This window comes from Agelaius tricolor, unplaced genomic scaffold (genome assembly GCF_023055355.1).
Source record: "Agelaius tricolor isolate 1412-34295 unplaced genomic scaffold, bAgeTri1.0.p SCAF_2, whole genome shotgun sequence".
NCBI classification, from domain to species: Eukaryota; Metazoa; Chordata; class Aves; order Passeriformes; family Icteridae; genus Agelaius; species Agelaius tricolor.
Genome location: NW_027269262.1, coordinates 17,481,268 through 17,505,751, shown reverse-complemented (window position 1 = coordinate 17,505,751; position 24,484 = coordinate 17,481,268). Strand labels below are relative to the sequence as shown.

At 33.6% G+C, this 24,484-nt stretch overlaps 1 protein-coding gene across 3 annotated transcripts in view; it reads right to left on the bottom strand.

Moving 5' to 3' along the window:
• The window catches only part of CDH10 (cadherin 10), a 93,353-nt gene that overhangs the window by 4,449 nt on the left and 64,420 nt on the right, over positions 1 to 24,484 (bottom strand). For all 3 annotated transcript variants that reach the window (XM_071453709.1, XM_071453703.1, XM_071453717.1), the window contains exons 4-9: positions 18,889 to 19,008; positions 18,121 to 18,288; positions 12,935 to 13,122; positions 9,801 to 10,054; positions 8,096 to 8,232; positions 5,692 to 5,813 (exon numbers count right to left, since the gene is read on the bottom strand). In XM_071453709.1, coding sequence (XP_071309810.1) covers positions 5,692 to 5,813; positions 8,096 to 8,232; positions 9,801 to 10,054; positions 12,935 to 13,122; positions 18,121 to 18,288; positions 18,889 to 19,008 — 989 coding nt within the window. The remainder of the gene's footprint in view (positions 1 to 5,691; positions 5,814 to 8,095; positions 8,233 to 9,800; positions 10,055 to 12,934; positions 13,123 to 18,120; positions 18,289 to 18,888; positions 19,009 to 24,484) is intronic.

Below are 24,484 nucleotides of genomic sequence, written 5' to 3'. Positions count from 1 at the left end.
TGCACCCATATTATTGGAGCTACATAGTGGACAAAAATTGCCAAAAATAGTTTTAGCTGTAGCTGGTAGTTGTTATACTTCATCTTTGATTCATCATTTTAAATTCAAATCAACACCTAAGACTGTAATTCACATGAAGTTTTCTATTTTTGTGATAAAAATGGCACTTTATCAAAGCGTTTTTTTTGAAAGGGAAGTTAATGCTTCAAATTACATTTCTACATTCAAACATTTTTTCTTAAACATGATTTTTCTATTTATTAGTATAGGAGAACACACCAACATGATTCCTGAGATTAAAAATTCCAGTTATATTTTATACATATTTCTACTCTTGTAAAACATTGTAGCACACCCTAGAGTTGCACAAGTTTGGAGTGGGATGAGAATCAGGTGTCATAATTCAGAGAGTAAGCTGCACCAGGTCAGTTCCATACTCAGACTCAGAGCTTTCTGCAATGCCTACAACAAATTTGGGCTATTTTTGGGGACAGTAATGGCAACCCCTTTATCAGTACTTCTTCACATGTCAGGCAAGTGAATATGTGGCTTTTTCAGTGAAATTTCTATACCTAAGAGTGGCTAAATATTGTTTCCCAAGAAAAATGATTTTTTTTACTATTATTTTTTAGTTTATTGCCTATTTTCAGTCTGGGGCTTTTTTTTATACTATGGCATATAAAGTTAATTTAAGTCTGGACTTTTGTGCATGCATGCTTGAAGGTTCAGTTATGTTCTTAAGTTTAACTTCCAAATATAGATTATCTTTAGTCTAGATCATTTTTATTCTTCATTTCTTATCCATCATTTTAAATTGCACTGCTCTTTCAACCATGGAATTACATCTAATTTTTAACACTATTCCTTCCCTGTGGTGTACTTGTTAAACCCTGTTTGTTTTTCCTCTTCCAGTTCTTCCAAATACAGCCATTTCTCTTCATATCACAGCTTTTGTCAGGTCTGATCATCTTTCACATCAACAACTGCAGTGCACTCCTGTTTGCCTTAAAAAACGCATGACTAACTCCCAATTTCTCTCTTGTCCATCCAGAAAATAGCAGTAAATATCTTGAGGAGGCAAGGATGGGATTTCTTTTAATAGAGCAGCTTCCTTGCTTTTTCAACAGGAGTTTTGTCTTTCTCTAAATCTGTTTTCTTACATAATCCTCCAATAACTTTCTATATGAATAAAACTGATAATGCAAGCATAGAATATTATTTGTTTTTGAAGAATGAATATTTTAATTATTTAGTGAGCAATTACCATATGAATTTTAATAGATATTTACAAAATGAAATAAAAAAACCCACTAGTTTATTTTATTTAACAACTAAAGACCATGAATATGGTCAGTTGCAGGTGTTAGGCTATTGAAAATCAACTGATTTGCTGAGTGTTCATTATCATAGTTTTTTTTTAAAAGAGCATGTAGAATTGAAAGCATTATATTGCAGCTTGAAAACAGCTTCCGGATAATATTGATTACTATTTTAACGTGATAAATCCTGTTTTACATGTGGTTTCCAAAAGGTCTTTTCTCTTAGACCTGCCAGCCATGGGAGACCCCAATTACCTTGTAAATAAGGGTATAAGACTCTTAAATTGTTTCTTTCTAGAAATGGCACTAAGCAGTAACTGCAGGGAAGCCAAGGATGTTACTCTGTATGATAACAGGTAGGAAATTAATGGCACAGTAGCAGTCATGAGGGTCATTAGCCACTAAAAAACTGATAAACCACTGGAAACAAGTTTGCTATATGGTCTGCTTATTCCAACAAAATTAATCTTTCTGCTTGGTAGGACTTCAGCAAGCATCAGTTCCATCAACTGTTTAGGTAGATGTTTTCTTCTAAAATATACTATATTTTTGCTTTTAACTTTAGGACAAACAAAATATAATGTGCTATTGAGAAAAAGAAAGCAGGACACTTTAGAAATTCTACATCAATTTGCAGTTCAGAAACTTTTCCAAGTGAAAAAATTAAACCTTTGAGAGTTTTTGAAAAAGGTAAGGCAAAGACAAAATTCTGACACTCATAAAACCACTGGAAAGTATAAGATCTATGGCTATATAGTGAAGAAACTAAAGAATGAATCAGGGGAATTGGGAAAGAAAGAGAACAAAATTTCAAGTAAATTGATCACAAATTGTGATTTGTCAAAAAAATGAAAGATGCAATAAACAGAGATAAAATAATATTTCAGCATTAAAGGATTTAAGAAATTTTTACAGAAATATCTGAAATATAGGAAGGGAAAATTGAAAGCTAGAAAAAAACTTCAGGGATTTTAGTTTTTCAATAGATATGAATTTTAGCTATTTTTAGAAAGACACTTGGTGAATATAACAAGGAAATTTCTGGAAATATGAAGATCCCAAAAGCCGTGTTTAAGCAAGATTATGATGAGAAAAGGATATCCTTTTCCTGATATGGACTGTTATATGGCTCAAATGAGCTGATAACATGAAAAGCAGCATAAAAATAATTGGTTCAAGAAACCTGGTGTGTTTATATAATCTATACTGAACTAAGGTATCAGAAAAAGGAAAATAGACCCCATGATTCATATTTTAAAATGTCTTTGAAAGAGAATCCATCATGAGCTAGACCTATTTACATAACATTTGACCATGTGAAAAGGTATGTATGGATTAGGTAAAAATGAAGGCTAGTAACAGCAAGACAATAACAAGCCTTTTAGACATCACACTGGACTTGAAAAAGGTGAGGCTGTCCCAGTGCTGGCTGTGCCGAGGCTGTGCCGAGGCCGTGCCGGGGCTGCCCAGGCCGGCCCCAGGTGGTGCCAGAGGCTGCAACAGCCCCAAATTGAGTCTGTTTTGCCAGTGATGGTAATTTTTAAGTTTGTCTCAAGCCATTTATTTTTCATCTTTTCTCCCCCTGTACTGTTGAGGGGGAAGGAAGTGGCTTGTTGGGCACTTGGCTGCTGACCAAGGGCAACAGCTGCCTTCCTTTTTTTGGCAGATCATTTACAGATAAAGAAGAAGGGCCTCTCTTCTGACATCTACTATAGGGAAAATGAATATCTAGAAAAGTTTTGCTTAGCTTCCATGCAAGATGTGTCTAAAGCAAGACTGACTTCTGCTTTCTAAACTGATCCTTATCTTCTACATTAGAGGATCTTTGGAGGCTGGCAGCTGAGCTGCCAGACGTGTGACAGCTGGGAGCTGACAAAACCAGTGGGATTCCATCTGTCCAGATGCCCAGCTCCTGGCTCTTCTCACCTGGGGGCAGAGGACAGCTGAACTTCTTTGGTTGCAGGGCTGCAGCAGTCTGAGCATTTTGCTGCTTTATTTCCCTGAACTCCTTTTGAGTCAGCCTTGTGTAGGTCACACGAATGCCTGTGTCCTCTTTATGCCATCACACCAAGACTGTCCTCATTTTTAGGGGGGGGTCAAAAGAACAGAAACCACCAAAATAGCATTCTGCCAGAGGTGCTGCTTGTGTATAGCTTGAGCTTTTTGAGATAGGATATTTGCATTTGTAAATTCATGGTAGGATCTGACATCAGCAGTAATAGCAAGCAGGAAAATAATCACAGGCCCTTTGAGTCATTCAGACTACAAAAGTCACATTTTTCTCTTGCTATATATTTGCATATATATGTAGGTTTGTAGACATGGATTTATGTGCACCTCCCTAGGTATCACATATAGTATGTGTATGTTTTTATATATATATATATGTATAAAATTTAGGTTTCTGTACAAATTAAGCAAATGGAAAAGTATAATATTCATTATAATATCTGTCTTTAGTAGATGGGAAATGCTGAAATGAATACAACAGAATCTGTGATTGATGAAGCATCATCAGTTTCAGTTACCTAATAGATATAAATTTCATGGATCAAATGTAATTATGAAAACGTGAAAGGGAAGAAAAATAGCAGAACTGTGGGAGGAATCAAGCTCAGGGAACCATGTTCAGTTTGAATTGATTACATTCTCTCAGGACAGATTGAATTCGAAAACTAAAAAGTCTTATTTATGAGCTGCCAGTAAACAAGAAGAATATAATTACATTCAAATAGATTATTCGTGTTATCCTGCATTACATTTTTTCTCTTCCTGAGAATTGTTTTCTTTAAGCAATCATTTGCAATTCAGATTTCGTAAAAAATGTTTATATTTATGGTCCTCTCAATAACCTTGGCAGGTTTTTTCTGATAAAGACACTATTGAGCCCTATAACAATTTAAATAAGCATTTGTGGATGTGCAAACTTATTTAGCATCTCATTTATTAGTTATAAGTGATTAGTGCTATTTTATTCAACTTTTTAACTGACAGCCTATTCTGATTGTAAACAATACAACAATGCAATGTTGAAATACTTTTATATTTACTTTTAAATTATACTAACTTTTATAGTCTAGATAGCACAGAAAAAAACCTGTTCCTTAAAATACATTTAATATATTTACATGGAAATTTAACTGCTCTCTTAACATTTCCTGTGCGCTCTAGAACTAGTAACCTGCTGCACAGAAAAAATTCTGAAAACTCAGATAGGTAAAATTTGTGGATTCATGTGGTTTTTTTGGTTTTTTCTTTTGTACCATTTGATGGTTTTTTTGTTAAACTGGAAGAGGAAAATTCAAAGTTCTTCTTTTACAAGTCTTAATACTTATGTCATATTGAAAATTATTAAAACATTATTTTAGCATTTATAGTTGACACTTCAGCTGTCCAAAATTCTACATTTTTGGCTACATTTCTCTTTATCTAACACATTGAATTCTCTTGTAACTGCCACAGCAGACAAATGCACTTGCTCAGTACCTTTATATATTTTGTGCATTATAAATTTGGGCCTCAAGTTCTTTGTTGTAAGTTCAAACTGAAGTCTCTTTGGAAGGAAGAATGGCAACCTGAATGCAAAATTTGCAATACAACCTGAATGTTATACCTGTGGGACTCCAACAGTTAAGACAAGCTGGCACTTGTACCACATTCTATTCATATGTACTGAGAGGGTTGCACTGAGGTACTACTGCTACCATTTTAAAGGTTTTATTATTGGCTGATTATGCTCTGGGACATGTAATAGGAAAAAAAAATTTAGAAGTTCTAATAAGTCACTGCCTATTGGACATTAGGTATTAAGCAGTACAGTCATTTCACTTAAATTGAAGTACACATTGTGTAGCCTCGAAGAAGAAAAAGAAAATATTATGTTACCATTTTAAAAATGCATGTTTTCTTTACAGAAATTTTTGGTGTGATAATGAAAGATGAATCTAACAATTGAAAAAAGAAAATTGTGACAGATTTTTGGTTTGTTTCCACTGTCAGCATGGATTGAAATATATCTGAATTTTGCTATTGGAGAATTATTAAAAGATATGGATAAAAGTTTTTAGTTACATATAATGTTCTACTTTGTGAAATTAAGGACAAAGTGAATCATGACCATGTCATGGACATATCTCATCAGGATTTAAAAGCAGTACAAGGTTAGGTAAGAAAAAGTGGTGATTGAAACACTGATGTGCTTGTAACATATTGACATTTCACCTAAACCTCACTTACAGAGCTTCTTTGCTTTCATTTTGAACACATCAAAAACTAATTTATATATGATTTTTCTTAAGCAATAGGCAGGAATGATCTACAATTGAGTTCTGTAGCAAAACTGGATGGTGGGAAGTGTTTATCAAAGGCATACCTGTCCAGCTCTTGCATTTTCACAGACAAAAGTGTCGTAGAATACAGCAAACTGTGGGGCATTGTCATTAACATCCAAAATTCTTACATAGACAGGAACACGAGTAGTATCTTTGGGGTTGTCTGACAGTAGAAGAGAGAAGAAACATGAGATCATTTTCTTATTAAGAGTTTTCTGTTTTCTTCCAAATTTCATGAGCAATACACATGCAAGACGAAGTTTGAATCTGGTCAATATTTAGTGTACAAACCAGTAACAAGGCAGAATCAGGCCTTCTGAAAAACAAAGGAATTATTTGTGTAGAGTAAAAAAAAGAAGTATTGGGATCTAGTGAGCAATTAAGTTTTACATGAAGATAGGGGGCTGCAAATGTTAATAATATATTCAAATATTGTATATGAAAAGTATGCCCACTACTACAGTAACAAATTTGATCTCTTGGTGGGCTTAAGGTTTTGTATGGTTTTGATCTTTAATTTTAAAATTCTTTGTTTATTGGGTTTGTTTTACAGAGAAATGATACCAAGGACATCATTTGTGCATTGTGTTGGTTTTGGCTGGGTTAGAGTTAATTTAGTCTATGACATGCATACATACTTTGAAAAAATTTTAAGTCTGACTTTCCTCTCTTACCCCTCAAAGAAATTCCAACAAAACAAATGAAAGTACTCCTCCAAAAATTTGGTAAAGAATTTATTATAATAAGATTTTTTAATGCTTAAATTGCCTTAAAAAATATGAATGTAAATTTTCATACCTTAGGTTCAGAAACAAGAATAACGTCCCCCTTGCCAAATGCCAAGATACTATTATTATTATTTAGAGTGCTGTTTTGTTAGTATAGGTTAATTCAGGAATATAACAGTCCCTGTTCTCACTTGCTGATCTTGTTGCCATACCAAAAATAATAAATAATTCCTGGGTGTAAAAAGTGCAGATGTTTCTTGGAATTCTGCTGTGTTGTAACTAAGCAGCATATGATTTTTAAATATTAATGGAACTGGATAAGTAACAAAAGTAACAGATTGTTCCAAATTACTGATTTTGCCCCCTCTTCTTCTGCTTTAAATAAAACAAAAGACATTTAGGAGCAGCTGGAATTACATTGGCTTGTTATCAGTAACAACTTTGCTAAAGAGTATGAAGTGGATCTTTTTTGACATCCTGAATTATTTAAATTTCCAGGTTTAGGATGCAGTTTTTCATAGCCTTCTCTATGTTCGTGCTAACTTTCCAAATCAGTTCTAACACTGCTTTCATTCTGTCATGCTTCACAGGTAGCATTTTAAAATATTTAAAGATCTCTCCCTTTTCACTTCTTTCTCCAAAATTAACATATCTCTGTGGAGAATGCTAGCTACTCCAGATATGTCCATAATGTAAATTTGCTCTAAGTTTACTGACAAGTAGATAAGTTTAGCACTAAGATCTAGTCATGCAAGGATGCTAAGTTTCATCATTATATAAATCTGAAAATAATTTGTACAACATTAGACAGCACTCTAAATGCTTGCAAACTCAGGACAAAGCATCAAAAGAAAAAAAAAATTTTTTTTTAAAAAAACCCCAAACTACTGTGGTTTTTTTGTTTGTTTGTTTGTTTTTTTTAACACAGAATGTATAATTGGCAGGACACAATGCTCCATTTAGTCCTCTGCAGTGTAACTCTTGCCAGACACATTTCACTGCTGACCAGTACTTTTTCCTTTGTTTTTTTTTAACTGATACAGAATTAGCCCTAAAAAAATTAGTGACTTTGAGAGGAAGTGATTCTTAAATGCTGATTTCAAAGATCAGACCTTTGTCCCTTAGAAAATTTTCTGTCCATTGATTAAAGCTATTCTCAATAATGTAGTAGGTTTAGGAGAATATCTGTTCTTCTCTTTATACTCTTAACATGAAAATATCTACAGACAGGTGTTTTAAATGGTCCAAGAAATGCTACAGCTTTGGGATGAAACTGAATGGAACTTGTAAGATATATTGATTCTAAGAGCTGTAGGTGTAGATACCATAGGAAGAGATAATGAAAGTATTTCTAAGGAAATGAAGAAAATAATAGAGACAAAAACATAGATTACTATGCTAAACTCGACTATTTTAACAGCAAAATCATGTTATTGTCTTCCAAGAAAAGGAATAAAAATAATTACTCCAGTCTTATAATTTAATTGGCCAACATTTCAGAAGTAACTTGGATATTAAAGGTCAGTGATGGAGGTAGCTGAGGAAAAGAGCAATGAGGAGACAGCTGCTGTTAGCTACCCCACAGTTCACTTTTCCAGAACATCTAGTATAAAGGGAGAGGGAGAAAATAAAGGAAGGGTTTTCATCACAAAGATGCAGCTGTAACTTTACAGGCTAAGGAAAACTGAGAGGAAAAAGAAAAACCAAATTAGCTTACTAATCTCAGCTGCTATTACACTAAGATTGTGCCATTGGGATATCTCACGGTCAAGTGGCTTAGAAGTATAGATGGACCCGTTTCCAGAATGAATGTTAAATATTCTGTCAAGGTCAGTGTGACGATCCAGAGAAAACCTAAATATGACAACAAAATAGAAAGCACCATCAAAATTATAAAAAGTGAAAGAAAACATATATTTCACAAGTCACTACAGGTTTTATGTTCTATATGACAAAGGTTAGTTTTGAAAAGATATATATTTAGTTTCTATAAATACTTCTCAAAATTCTGAATGTTAGCTCCATAGAACAAGGAATTAAAATTTGGATTTTAAGAATGTGATGCAATAGTGTAATATTTGATAACTGGAGCTTTTACAAGATTATAGGAGAATTATTTTAAAAAATCAGAATTTCAATGTATAATTAAAGAATTAATATAATCCTGAAAGGAAAATGGTCTTTGATATACTGTTTCTTCAGACTGAGATGGACAGCTAATTTACAAGCTGTTCAAAATTATTGCTATAAGCTCAGCTTCTGCTATTTAGGATGTATTAATTCACTAGAGATCAAGATTAAAAAAACATGTATAAAAATAAGTCCACATGCAGAACTTTCATGCATAGATCTTAAAGGACCTTCTATATTTCTATAGTTGCTGTACTTCTGGCAGGCATGATGTCCACCAACATGCTATGGTAGTGTCAAACAGTATCAGAAAATTTCTCTTTCCTCGTTTTTTTCTTTTTTTTTTTTTAATATTTAACATTGCCTTCAAATTAGAATTGGAATGGAATAAATTGCAGGATTTTGTCAAATACAGAATGATTTTTAGAATACGTGTCAGAATTTGGCCAAATTTTTTTAAAAGTTAAATAGTACACTTGTACAGTACAATAGAAACAAATGCTTATGTTTCTATGAAAATTCATGAGTGATCTAAACTGTTAATCAAGTGCATCTGGTTTCATTTATAGTACTTAACTAAATTGAGACAAATAAAAAAGTGCTGTTATATGAAAACAACATCTATACAGTTTTGGTGGCTGTTGTTTGCTCACTCCACTACACACAATTGCAGTAAATATAAAAGACGAACAAATAAAACCCCAATGAATAAGTCAATGCCAAAATGAATATGAAAACAACAAAAAAAGGAAATTAGAACAGCCAATGAAAACTTCTGATAGTGCAATAAAGACTTACTCAAATGTTTTTGGTTTTTTTACTACTAGCTTACTTTAATAACTCTTAACTAGAATAAAACAAAAACGTACTATTTTCTAGAGAAATTATAAAGAAGAGAATTATAAAGAGAAATTATTAAGACTATTTGGCTTATATGGTAAGCATTTCATTTTACTTCATACATGATGTTAGTTTTATTGAAGACTAGAACTTGTTTCATCAGCACTCTAAAAGCTTTTCACAGTGCAAAGTAAAAAGCAACCCTGATGGGCCTTCTTGAAATCAAGTTTTTATGAATTGTGACACTGGAAAATATTTTGTGTGTCTCTTGAGTGCAAGTAAATTGCTGTTGCCTGACATATTTGTAGGTTTACAGATAGCACCATTCTCAATTCTGTCTATCTCTGGGACACTAATAAATAATAGAAAAAACCTCTATCTGAAATTAATGTTGAATTACTATTTATCTTAATTTCTTTAGCAAAAAATATGTTTAGACACTGAAGTATTACCTTATTGGACTTGAGGCAGAATCAGGATCCCGTGCCATTACTGTTCCTATTATTGTCCCCAACTCAATGTCTTCATGCACCTCAAAAAGGTAAGAAGACCTGCTGAAAACAGGAGGCTCATCTACATCTTCTACAGAAATTTTCACAATAATTGTGTCTTTGAAAGGCCCAAGGTAATAGAAACGGGGATCCACATGGGTATTTTCAGCTTCTACTTTCAAAGTATAAAGTCGTCTTGTCTCATAGTCCAGTGGCTAAAAATGAAAATTGCGATAAATTTTATTAAATAAGATTTACATATTGGCAGATGTTGACCTATGTACATAATGGAAACTGAAGAGGGCTCAAGCCTTATCAGATCCTACCCCTGCATTCTGGGAGCACCAACACAGTTAATATTTTCCCCACCACAGGAGTCACTTTGTCAAATAAGAAATTACATTGTTTTTAGAAGAAGTATCTTTTCCTGTATATTAGTTAAATTATCGCAGCATGAATGATAAAAAGATTTTCAGTGCAAATTAACCAATTATTCAGGGAATTCTGCAGCTGTTTCATAAGAATATGGATTTGAAACAATCATATAACCATTTAAAAAGCTTGAGATACTGACTGGAAATACAAACATTCCAGAACAAGGTATTTAACACTAATGTTTCATAGGAAATTCTGTAAACTCCTGAATAATCAAAATGACCAGAGTATTGGTATCGTCAAGCCCATATGGTGGGCCTTAAATATCAGGAATATTTTAGGTGTCTTTTGAGGAAGGTATGTATGTCAAAGCTCTCTATATTTAGAGAAAAAGTGGGGTTTAATCTTGTTCCTTTTCATTTAATTTAATGAATCCAACATCAGAAGGGTTTTTTTTTTGAAAATATATTTGACATTTTTGTCAGCAGTTCCTTTTAAAATGGGAGGAGGAGCAGTTCACGGTTATAATTAGAAATCATTTTGGATAGAAAATAATTCTATTCCTTCAAATTTTTCTAGCTGTCATAGATGAAAAGTGTTAGCTAATTAATGATTCTAAGGAAATGAGCAAGCTGAAAATCTACCTTTCTGACACAAAGAAGACTTTATTAACTCCCACAGATTCTCAAAGAGATATAGAACTGGTGGTTTTCATTCATCAAAATGGGTGGTTGATAGCTTATTTTTTTCTGCCTAGCTGCTTTTAAATATTAATTAATGCTCACTAAAGATGCCAAAGTGACAGGTTATAGATTGAAGTACACTATTCAAAAGCAGAAAGATGCAGTCCAGCGCATGAGAAAGAATGAGTTTCCCCACTGCCTCAGACTTGTTTTAAACAAGTAGTCAGAGCAGATGGGAGTGTATCTATGAATACAAATGAGGAAAACAACTATTTAACCTAGATCTGAGGCTATTGCTGTGTCTGTAAAGTGTATCATTCAGCTGTTAAGGGACACTGGCTTCAATCCTAAAAGCAAAGAAGACATGCTAGTCCTAATTTATTCTAATTAGTTTAATCTGGCAGAATGTGCACCATGAATATGTAAACTTGCTACTACAACATTCACATCTGATTTGGATATATCTACCTACAGTGCAAAACATGGGTATGAAACCTGTGGATTATACAGGCATTCCAGCACATCCACAGTAATGAAGAAAAGTCTTGGCCAAATATATGAAATTGTGGAAAATCAATTATTTGGTCTGTGAGAAATTGTATAGAAAAATTTGTATAGAAAAAGTTCTTTTATAGCACATAATAAATTCAGACTTAATAACTTGGAAACTTTGTAAAGGAACACAAGCTATTTGTAGTTATTCACACTGAAAACAGAAATTACAATCAAAGTGGATAAATAACAACAAAAAGAAAAGAGACTATTTTAATTAATCAATGAACTCAGCATTCTCATCTCCTTCCTTGCTTGTTAGTGTTGTTGTCTGTGGTATTGAATAAACTACTTATTCATGACTGAGAGAGCATCCTGAAAAATGCAAATTCTGTCAGACTGTTAATAACAAAATCAGAAGATCTTGTTCATTAGTATTTATTGACATTTTTGGAACTGCTGTATTATAATTTAGGAAATTTCTTGTGCTTGATTCAGCGACTAGATTTTTTTCAAGATGCTATTGATTTAATGTAATTGTGTGAAAATCTGAAGCAAGCAAGAAAAGAACATCTCAAGAGAAGCCTTCACAAACTAGGAAAAGAAAAACTATTAGACCTCAAACTTTTCTTTTTTTAGTTTTTTTTTTTCCCAGATAAACAACTACACTGACTATGAACAAAATAAAACACAGAAATTAAAAAGGAACATTCTTTGCAGAACTTCTCTCTTCCTTGGTTGCCATTATCAAGAATGGGAAGGTATCTTTTATATCACTGTTTATTTCATTATTCTATGCTTAAGAACATTTGTTTGGAAAGCTAATATAAACAATGTTTTATCTTAAAAATGGTGCCTGGACTCTTTGAAGTTCATCTCAAAGTCCCAAGGACAAGGACCAAGGGACTTCTGGAAGGGAAATTTTTGAGGAGTAGGAGAGTAGCATTTCTACTTGTGAGATAGACTTAGAAAACAAGCATCTGGAAGTGCTCTGACAGTGCAAAACAGAGGGCAGAACTAAAGCTAGCTCTGGATCAGGAACAATACCTTCATTACATACACATTGCTCATGTGGCAGCCCTCTCACACATTGGAAACAGGAACAAAACCATGTCCTTTGTAACTCATGTCTGTGTTCTGGAGCACAGATCTCATCTCACCCAAGCAGATGAGGATCTCACAGAGAAGGAATCTGTGTCTCTCATTAGTGAGTGAGCTGCTGATTGCTTACTGAAGAAAACAGGTAATAGAAATACTTAAGAAGTCTGCATTTGAAATCACAGATAATTAGTGCTAAAACATTGGGGCTGGTCCACTTTTTCATACTTTGCTTACAACAATGCTTTGAACCTATGCATACCTTAGATATGGTCACCACCTTTTATTTCCAGTTCACCTTAAAGGGAAATAGTACCTTTCAGTCACTGATGGGGGATGCTTGCAAATGTTAAGCAATTAGCATGTGTTATCACATTATGTAAGCAATGAACACTTGTGACATAACATTGACATAAAAATCATTTAATGAATGCTGTTAACAGACACCTTTCGCACAGTGATGATGCCTTCCTGTGTGTCCTTCTGTGTCACAATATCAAACATATCAGTCCCATCACCATCTATAATTCTGTACTCTACTTCTGCATTCTTTCCAGTGTCTGCATCTGTGGCTTTAACGCTGCCAATGGCTGTCCCAACTGGGGAGGACTCAGGAATGCGGAGATGGATGGTACCTGTCAAAGAGACAAAGAGCCATTCAGGACCCCCACAAGCTGGTACACATGCATGAAGTAACACTGTGTGACACAATGGCTGGTAACATAATTGTTTGTGTATTTTTTTGTTCTAGAGAACTTGCCATTTAATACTGAGGCAATGGAGAAAATACAAGGCAGAGAACTATCCAGAGAAAAGTTTTATATAGAAGACTGAAAACAAAATTGTTGAAAAAACATTCATAGAAAATAGGGTTGAGAAAGACCTTTATTCAATCTCAGAGAAGAATCAACTATATCTGCACTCTTCTTGCCTTTCTTTTCCTTGTAAGTTTCTTGTTCTCATTTTTCTTTCATTCCTGAAAATCATCTGGAAAGACTGCTGTGTGTTCTTTCTCAGTTTCACTCTTCTTTTTTACCCCTTAATATCTAAGGGCAATCTTTGAGATATATATTACATGTATTTTATCACGGAAACAATAACAAGAATAGAATTCCTTGATTTTACTGGCCAATTCTATGCAACAGATGGACATTTCAGCTTTCAAAATTAGATAGCAAGATATCATATTAAATAAATTTGAATAACACATTAATGCAGGGGGAGGTATTTTAAAAATCTGCGAGCAGAAATTGTGCCTATACTTGTTAAAGCAGTTAATTCATACTGAAATAGGCTTATGAATATTACAATTCTTGGTTCGTGCTACTTTTCTTATCTCAGTTATATCCCTTTATGGTAGTGTCATACAGCTGATAAAATACATAGGAATAAAACTGTCATCATTCAGACATGCTGCAGTAAATTGAAATAAGTATCTTACCATATATTTTAGCATTCTATGTCCTAGCCTTAGTGTGAAAACTGTAAATAAGCATTGAGATATTTGATCCCATCTGTTGGAACATATGCTACAAAAACACGTGGGGGACATAATACGGTATGAAGAATTCTCAGAAAAAATATTTTAAAATTAATGCATCTCCAGTTGTCATTCCAAAGATGAAAGTGAATGCATCAAATCTCTCTTGGAAAGCATTTTCTTCTATGGTCTTTGTTAAGTTTACCAAGATTGTCTGTTCTACTTAGACACTACCTCAGTTAAAGGAGCTAGAAGTATGCTTGAAATAACACAAAAATGGAAATTGTAAAGGGCAGCAACCACAACAGTAAAAAGCTGGACAGGCTACACATAAAGCAACACATAAATACATTGCCCAAATAAGTAGTACAGAAAAGTCCATCAAGGGCATATTAGTTTTGTGCAATCAAGAAGAGTCATGGGGAGAGATTGGCATGGCTGTATGGGAAGGTCACTGGCAATGTGATTTTTACCATAATTCAGGAAAGCATGAGTCATTTGAGGATTATTGGTGTATTACAAGCCATCTACAGAGTGACACTTAGTACAAAAAACCCTATTATTTATTGGGTCATTAGAGATTTTTTTTCTGCTTCTACAGAGTTATTTTTTTCTGTTCTATTATGGTATTATGTTCCCCTTTGACAGACCTAAAAAAGAAAAAATGCAAAAATTGAAAAATAAATGCATTCACATTTAGTTTGCAATTAAACACTGAATGAAAAATATTGAAATATTTAAATTTAATTTCTTCATATAATTTTACTTAAGCATATTTTAATATGAAAGGGACATATAGCAGCTGAATGAATTCTTTATGGCCATGTACACCCATTCTATTTGTATGTGATTATTTTGGCTCAGTCACAGTTTGATGTTCAGTTGAGTATTTTAACTTGCATATTCTCTAATATTTTCATTACCTTTCTCTAATATCTAAACCTGTAATACTTCACTAGTAGAGAATCTCTCTCTAATCACCTAATGGTAAAAAAAAAAGCAAAAGTAAAATTATCCCTAGTTTAGTACTTAAGCAGTACTGTAGGAGACTATGGTGAAAGACTGTTGGTTTTTTTAATCCCCAATTAATATGTTATAATTATTTTTATGAGGTGTCAACTACTCTCCATTTTTCTTTTTTCAGGACTTAAAACTATCTCCCTATACCTTGTGGACACTACTTGGACTCCCAGAGCAATACCCAAGTCATTATTTAGTCTACAAAGTTGTAAGAGCTCATATCATGAATTGCTAATAAGGTAGTGGAAACAGAGAGGGAACATAACCAGAAACTTATCCTCTAAAAGATAATTTTTAATCTAGCCTATCTATTTCTGGAAATCTCCACCATAGTATGAGACGCTTCATTTTATTCCTTTTGTCACTGAATACATTTCATTGACTAAGTATGGGATGCAGTGCAGCTTTGGACACGGTATCAGAATACAAAGTACACCAAAGTAGACTCATCCTTGCAAAACTCTGCTGTCAATCTTATTTCTTCCTTCTCAAGGAAAGCAGTTTACTCTTTGCATTTACTCCAGTGAATGATGTCCTTTCATTTGTCTGTCAGGAAAAGAAATGGGAGGATCAAGGAAAGGAATACTTTTCCATAGACTAAGGAGAGCAGAAATCAACTTGAGGATTACAGTCTACACACTTGGGATTGAAAATACTTCAGTCAGTCATAAAGAATGAAAAACCAGTCTCATTTTTCCATTTACCCTTCTTCCCATTCACTCTTGAATAGGCATATAATGTAAGGGCAGAAATTATAAATTACCACAGGCTATAGTCTCACAGGATACATGGGCTGCCATAATTCAGGTGCACTGAGTTTCACTGAGTTTCAGACTTCTAAGTCCATAAATCACATTTTCTGTTTATCACTGGTCAACAGTATCTCCTTACTTCTGAGAACACCTGGAAGTATTATAGTTGAAACAAAGATCCAGTGTTTGAGGTGTTTGAAGACCTTTCTGTAGCACCTTGAAAAAGTTTTAAATCTCATCACCACTGTTATCTATTTGGGTTTTAGTATATTTTTAAGAAGAGAAAAATATTCTGAAGAATCCTTGTTTCATAATGCAAACAACAGAGGAATTAGGGGTTCTTCTATATTTATTTTTTTAGAATGTATGATACAATACATTATGTCAAATTTTCCCCAATATTAATATGAGTTTCTTGTGGGAGACATATAAGCTGATATTAAACATTTTATTGAAACATATAGCTGTAATATGCTGTGGAAACATAATGGGAATTCTAATACTTAGCCTGATAATTTATAAATCCGATATGAATATTATTGTTTCATTAACCTAATACATCTGGGTTTTTTTATTATTGGAATAGAATAAGAATAATTTAACTTAATCAGTTTCAATTCCAGCAGTCTCACTGAACTCTGTTAAAATCACAAATCGTTATGTCTACTTCCATTTTGAGGCTAAATATATATATTTTTAAAGTCAATAGCTATTTTTACTTTCATATATTTAGTAAAATATGTCATCCTTATAAATGTTTTAGTTTTCATCTCCAATGAAACATGCATTTATATCTAACAAAGAAATTGGAAGAGAGAAAGTAGAGAGAAAAATCAAACAAAAACAACAAAAGCCCATGAAAGCAAAATTAAGTTTCTTTAAAGCAAATGACATGTCTGATTTAAACTGACATTAAAGAAAAATGCAGAGATGCTACATCAAATCCTTCTCTATCTCAAATATTATGTTGGAATCCCAGATAAGTCATGTTAAAATGGTCTGGAAAGTTGATTCCATCATTCTAACTTCTAATTTACCACACTGTTTAAGAAACAAGAAAAAAGAGAAAAGTATAAATATGCACTCTTGAAGCTTCTATGCTGTCTTAAGTTTAACTTATTTTTTTTTTCCTGCAAGGCTTTGAACATGGCACCTCTTTGAATGGCCTTCTTCAGTGTGTCTCCAGAGAAGAGTAATACAGCATTCCTGTCCTACACAACAATGGAAATACCATAATCTTCTATATACATATTGAAACAATAAAAATAATTTTTAAAAATTGTGGGAAAATGAAAAAAATAAAATTATAAATTAACAATAAATTCTGTTTAGAATATGACCTTTGTAGAAATGCACAAGTTCTACTTATTTAATGGTGTATGGCTTTTTTTTTTGTTAAAGTGTGAATATGAAATTACATGCTGATAAACATCTTGGCTGAATGCATATATATTAACTTCAATATTAAATTGAACATAATTATGTACTCCAGTTCTGCCATAAGGAGCATAATTTGAAGCTGATTCTGTTATTTTGATCAAGAAGAGTGCATCAGTAACTACTGGATTGAATAGAATAATACAGAGTGTATAAAATGTGTGGTGAGGATACTCTAAATCCTTTACATACTAAGTAAATCTAAATCATCGCACAAATACTGCAACTTCAATTTATGCAAAAGGCTTCAAATGTATTTAAAATGCTTAACTGTTACAAGTTCAATGCTACATAGTTTAATATTTTCATATCAGATAGAGACCAAAAATATTTTTACATTTTGGTTTGAGGATACAAAGTCTTGACAGTGGTAGTATCAAGCAGCAAAAAGCATTATAAAAACCTTCACTAAAGCTGTAAAAAACAAACAAACAAAAAGTTTAATGTAATTTGCTTTAATTTGGGAAATTTTGTATATTGTTTTGTAGCTCTATAGCTGAAAAGTACAAATCTGTCTGATTCCCTTTGAGTAATTTCTTTTCCACATTCTTCATGATTAAATATTTAAGCAGATACCTCAATTCAAACATTTCTGCATATCTAGAATTACAACATGTCTTATTCTCCAGTGGGAGAGAATGTAGGATTTAAGCAATAGGTAAGGAAAGAGCAAAAAACATTGATTTAATGCTCTTACGATTCCACCTACTATTGCTCCCCATATTCCTGGGAGGAATTCCAGGTTTACTGCAGTTATGTTTCATCATGTAACTGTTTCTTAACAAAAAAAAAAGCTTTAACATTTAATATACTGCTTTAATAATAATAATCAGCACATAAGCCTTTTGTTTATATGCGCCCCATAATCTAGATTTACTCTAAATTAAACCAGATGGTGACTGCTTAACTGTTCCAGCACAAGTCAACTATTAAATGCAGCTTACTCTGGGGGAAGCGAGGTGGATTGTCGTTGACATCAGTCAGTGTGATGTTCACCGTGGTGGTCCCTGATAATCCACCCATCTGGCCTCCCATGTCCTTTGCCTGGATAACTACTTGGTATTGCTCCCTGTTTTCTCTGTTCATGTTCGGCAACGCTGTCCTGATGATGCCTAAAAGAAATAAATTGGAAAACAGAATCGCTAATAATGTATTTGTTGCTTATCTTTTTTATATTAGTCTTGAAATAAATCTCTAAAATATTCATTTAATGTTTCGAAGAACAAATTTCTGTCCATAAGTATTATAGTAGTCTTATAATTATAGTAGTCTTTAGTACAGGCTATGTCTTGGTTGAGTACTTGTTCTACATCACAGGTACTTTTCCAGTTTCATGCTAAAAATGCTTCAAGATATTTGTGTCAAAGGTTTAGGAGAAAGAACATATTTTATTAATCTAAGTAGAATCATTAGGGAAAAAAAGAACAATATTTTCTAAGGAAAAAAACCTTTATGCCTGCCTTTATCAGAAATGTTGTTATTTAAATCTTAAGCAATAAATAGTCCCACTGTGAAATTACTTATACTTCATAATTTCAGATGTCTTGAGTTTTTATATGTATTATAAAAGTTATAAATAATGAGAAAAAGCAAGAAATGCTCTTTCATTTCAGTTAGTTTTTAATTACATTTTTTATGTGATCCAAGGTCTTTTAAATGAAAGAAAAAGTTTAAAGTTTATGGTAAATGAAAATAATGAAAATATTTATTACCTGTTTCTGGTTCCACAGAGAAATATGGCTGCCCTTGAAGTATGCTGTAAATTATTCTGGCACTGTTTCCATATGAAGGGTCATCAGCATCAGTAGCTGTTACTTGGACCACAGAAGTACCTGGAACATCCAAAGCCAACTTAGTTGCATATGACACTACACGGAGGTGTTAGAGCATCAATTTCCATTCCAACAGACACCAAAGAAAATGTCAGCTAATACTAATTGGATTTTCCAAATATATTTGTGATCTTCTAGTCAACATTAGGAACATTCTTCCTTATTCAGGGTCTCCTTCTACATAAATTGAAAATAAACTTCCGTAATCCCAAGTGTGATTGAGATTTAATTAGAAAATATAAACAATAGCTCTGTCTGAGCTGAAATCTTATCCTTACCTAGCTACAACAATTTCATGTATTCACATCCTCTTTGCAGAAGACACTTTTTTACTTGGAATAAATGCCTTCATTCCATTGCCTAGAATGGGTTTAGGGTGTTTTGTGGTTTGTTTTCTTTTTATTTTCTTTTGTTCAATGATATGAGTATGATATGAAATTACACATGCAGGAGCATGACAGAAAAAGATGATTAAACAGGTCATTGGAACTTGTGAAAAACAAGGCACCGGTTCTCCCTGTTTCTAAGTGTTTCTACAGATAGATATTACCAGAAGACACACTGTCATATGAACTTTAAAATCTGCTGATTATTTAGATTACAGAAAATTTCCTAACCTTAAAGACCTTTTCTAAATTTTAGTAGAATATACCAATCCTTTAAAACATGAAATGTTTGCCGTTACCACTGACAGTTTTTCCACAATCAAAATATATTCTACATCATGTTCAACTCTTCCATCACAGAAACAAAGTATAAACAAGGATCCCCCCAACTGTGCATCCATAAAGTGGAGATACTATTTTAAGTATATAGGAAAGAATTGGAAAAAAAAAAAAAAAAGGAAAAACAATCATCGTAAGCACATGACTGGCTAGCCATGGGCTAATCTGAGGATCTTCTAGAAGACTTCAAAACTTGTTTCTCCCAATTCTTTCAAAATTCTTTTCCCCACCAAATATGAAAAAGGCACCTGGAATCCAGGACCCTTGGCACAACTATTTAATCCCTCACATTATCTGCATTGTCTGTCCAGATTACATACTTATTCTAACATACACAGAAAAACATAAAAAAGTAAAAGTAAATGCTATTTCTCCATTTATTTGGGATTTTATGACATGACAACAAACCCACTTTTTACAAGTAAATTGTTCAATCATAGCACCAATATCAAGGGAATAAGCATGTGCCTAACTGTTGAAACAGAGATGAGTTCTCCGAAATGTTCAGTTTTCAACTGCTAGAGAATCAAAATACTTGGTTCAGTGAGTCCTTAAAAGTACTGGCTTCTCATAAAGAAGGCAGAATGGGCTGGTTATAATCATGAATTTAGCAGAGAAAAGACCCAAACATAAAATAAAATTTTAAAATGTAAAAACTGCTACACAAGTGTAAAGAAATTAAGAGAAAATAACTTTCTATTGTATTACAGATTGCATCTAAAAAATGGCTGAATCCAAAAATCTGATTTTTTTTTTAAAAAATAAGAATGTGGGGATGACAGGTCTGTTCTAAAAGCTTTGTCTCTATGATTCTCTATGTCTCATGTCTTCAGCCTTACTGAACTCCATGTGTAGATAATATGTCTATATAACTATTCTGCTAAAAGGGGAATAGGCCTTTTGCTTAATATATTTAAGTTCTGAAGAGTGTTGTCTTGATTCTGAAATGCACTTTCGCACCATCCTACTACTATAGAGAAACTGCAGTGCTAGAATGCATACCTGTTCCTAAAGAATACCTTCTCTGAAATAGCAGTTGTGTAAAAGAAGGATAAGACAAACCATCTTCAGTAACTGAAGTGCTGCAAGTTAAAAAAAAGGGCAAAAAACCCCCAAGCCACTGAGTATGCTGACCAACACGTGTGCAAGTAAAGTTTACAACTCCTCCATTTCATATCCATACCAACAGAGAACAGTCATAATCAACACATATGTCACAACAGCCTGATGTGTTAATCAGAAACTTCTACATTGTAAATACATGAAAATAAATACTATATTACATGTAACTGAATAATTTATTTTTTCTAGTTTTCACATTCCCTTCACTTGTCAAACTAAACGTATCTATTAATAGGTCAATTGTATGAGACTTTTGTTTCATTTTAGTTTAAAAATATAAGGAAAACCAATTTTGAAGAATAATTTGGAAGGAAACTGAAGAAATTGTTTAATAAATTTAAAATATATTTTAAACAAATCAATTTTAAATGCAATAATATGTGTCTAACAGTTACTGCTGTCTTATTTGGGTGTCATAATGAATATATTAATTAATACTCTCAGCGCACATGCACATGAAACAGCAAATTACATCATCTATACTTCTCCCCAGCTGGAATTAACATGGCTGCATATATACACCCCCAAAAAAACCTGTCAGAAACTTCTGAAAACTGTAGATTTGTACCTATTCCCTTTAAAGTCTGTGGAAAGAGACTTGGGCTCCTTAATTTCATTGCTATCACACCATGCAATTGGTGGGTTATGTTCAGGACAATGTACACTCTATTACCCAAATACAGTAAGGATGAACTTTACTTTTTAATGTTACCTCAGCACTTTGGTTTTTATGGGTCTGGTACCTGGGAGGAGAAGTGCAAGGGCACTACTACACTTCCAAGTGCCATTGAGGATGCAGAACTCCCCTTGCTATGAGAGGAAAATAGATGTGCTCCTCAGGCTTCCACAGGGGATCAGCAATTCCTGTAAAAACCTGACAGAAACCACATCAAGAAGTAAACAGGAGTAGTGCCATCAGTGTATCAATTACATTCTGCACATCATCTGTCAAAGCACCAGCTGGTTTTGCTTTGCTTCAGTACACTGAAGACCACTGATGCTCAATAAAACAAATGTATTGTTTGTTCTGGTAGGAAACCTGGACCAGAAATCCAAAGGCATTGAAGATGATCAGTTATGCCAGGGCTTAAAAACTACAGTGTAGGGATCACTTAATAATCATCACTTAGTCTAGATCATGCTCTGTCTTTTACATAGTCACAGGTCGCTTCTGATGAAGCTGGTCTTTGACTTTCAGAATTTAAAGCCTAATCTGACCTCTATAGCAGTGCATAAAGGAGACAGTGATTACATACAGGAGAGATGGAGATGGACATTTTACAAGGGCATGTAGTGATAGGACACGGGCGAATGGCTTCAAACTGAAAGACACCAGGTTTAGATAAGATATAAAGAACAAATTCTTTACTGTGAGGGTGGTGAGGCACTGGAACAGGTTTTCCAGAGAAGCTTTAGCTGCCCCATCCTTGGCAGTGCTCAGTGCCTGGTTGGATGGGGTTCTGAGCAATGAGGTCAGTAGGTGACATCCCTCCCATGGCAGGGGAACTGGAACTAGAAGATCTTTAAGGTCCCTTCCAACTCAAACCATTCTATGAATCTATGAATAAGGCACCATCTACATTATTAATAACACACCAGTGAATTCTGTTATTTTCTTCTGGCATAATTGCCTATTTTACATACCATGAAGTAGAATTTAGCAGTGGTAAACTTGGCCCAGACACAAACAGTCTCTTGGCAGATTATTGTAGTTCTCAGAAGGCATATTTTAACATATCTTTAATTGTAGTGTTTGACTCTCCCTTGAGTCTAGGACTATAAAAGTAATTAATATATTTGGCCCTTGCTGCTGTTTTCTGCAAGCATCTTCAAACACAATACAAGTATTAATGACTTTGACCTCACAATTCATTTATGATGCATACATATTAGATAAAAATCACTGGAAATAATTATCTAGGAAAAGGAATCCACAAAATATCCACTGTGGAGCTGGATTGTAAGCTTAGGTTTTGTTTTCTTTACTCCCAGCTGAGTTATGTGATACTTGACTAGAGTAAGTACCCTCTATAGTAAATTATCCATACAAAAAACAAGCCAAATTAATAGAAATTTTCTGCTGTTTTTAGTGGAAAAGACAGGAAATAATGACACCTATTTTCCCCAGAAATAATGACAAATGTTTTCCACTGAAATAATCTATTTTAAGCTGCAGAATACAGAAAAGAACTGAAAAGGGCTGCATGTTCAGAGAACTCAGCATCAGAAGGATCTTTGACTACAAGATAGTCTTGTAACTTAGAAAAAAATAAGTTGCAAACAAGCACAGGAGTGGATAATTTCAATTCTTTTAAGATGTCCTTTTTAAGGAAAAATGTTTTAGCTTGGTGGGTTTTTGTTTTGTTTTGGGTTTTTTTTTTAAACTTTTTGTTTCATCTCCTAATGGCAGGATTTGTGTGCAGAGTGAAATTAAACTCTGTAAAAAAATAAAAAAAAAAATCCTGATTTGGGTTTTTGAAATGTCCTAAGTCAGAAGATGCAAAAGGGTTTGTTGAGAGAACTTTGTATGAAAAAAAAAAAAGATTTTGAAATATCTTTCTAAGTAGGAAACCAGAAGGAGGTGTTGTAAGATGAATTCCATGGCAGAGAGGACTAAGCATTGGGAACTGGTGAATAGCACTAATAAGGGAGTATAGAAGAAGCTGGGGTAAAAAGTTAAGCAGCTCTAACTGCTGTCTCAAGAGAAAGAAAATATATAACAAGAGGTAGAGATGACAGACCAACAGGGCACCCTGTACATCACATGTAAACCCAGAAGGAGGTTACATCTTCTGAATATCATATATTGATATCCCTAATTTAGAAGCAGAAAAGTTACAAGATGCAATAAGGATAGGGAATGATTATAGAATATATAGGCTGTGAAGATATATAAATATATAAAAAGAGGTCTAAAGAGAAAGTTCTGAAAACTTTTCTAAAATACACTAATAGGCAAATTCTACAGGAAAATCCATCTAGACGAAAATAGACTATTTGCAGTTCTGAAAAGAAACCTCCAAATGAGCAGAAAGAGATAGGTAAAAAATATGATGGACAGAGCAGAAGACTGTCGTCAAAACTGTAAGAATATTCTGGGTCACAAACTCTGAAAGTAAGGAAAGGAAAAAGTGAAAGAAGATAAAAATCCAGTAATCAGTACAAAGACTTCAGGAGAATAAGTTGTCTTCTCAAATATCGACCCAGCTGTGAGATCCTGAAGCTGGCCCATTTATGTCTGCCTTTTCAATGTTTAATAAGCAACAAAAGAAAGATGAACAAGACAACAAAGAATTTATGGGCCTTTGTAAAACACTCTATTTGATAATAGAAATAGCCATATCCTCCGGTGTCTGTCTGGTTAGTACCACAGCCGGAGGAAGAAATCAAAACTGCTCTTGTGGTCTGAAAGAGGCTGGTGTATGGCTGCATCATGACTTGATAAGGTTTATGGATGGAGCATATGGAGTAGATAAAGACTAAATAGTGCTTTTCTGACTTCCCAATCACCTTATCATTCCTTCTAGTACAGGAAACTTCAGGATGGAGCAACCCCTGTTCTCCAAGGGTGCACCGATTACAATCACTTCAAGGTTTTTTTATATAAGCATTTCATTCTTTTCTTTGCA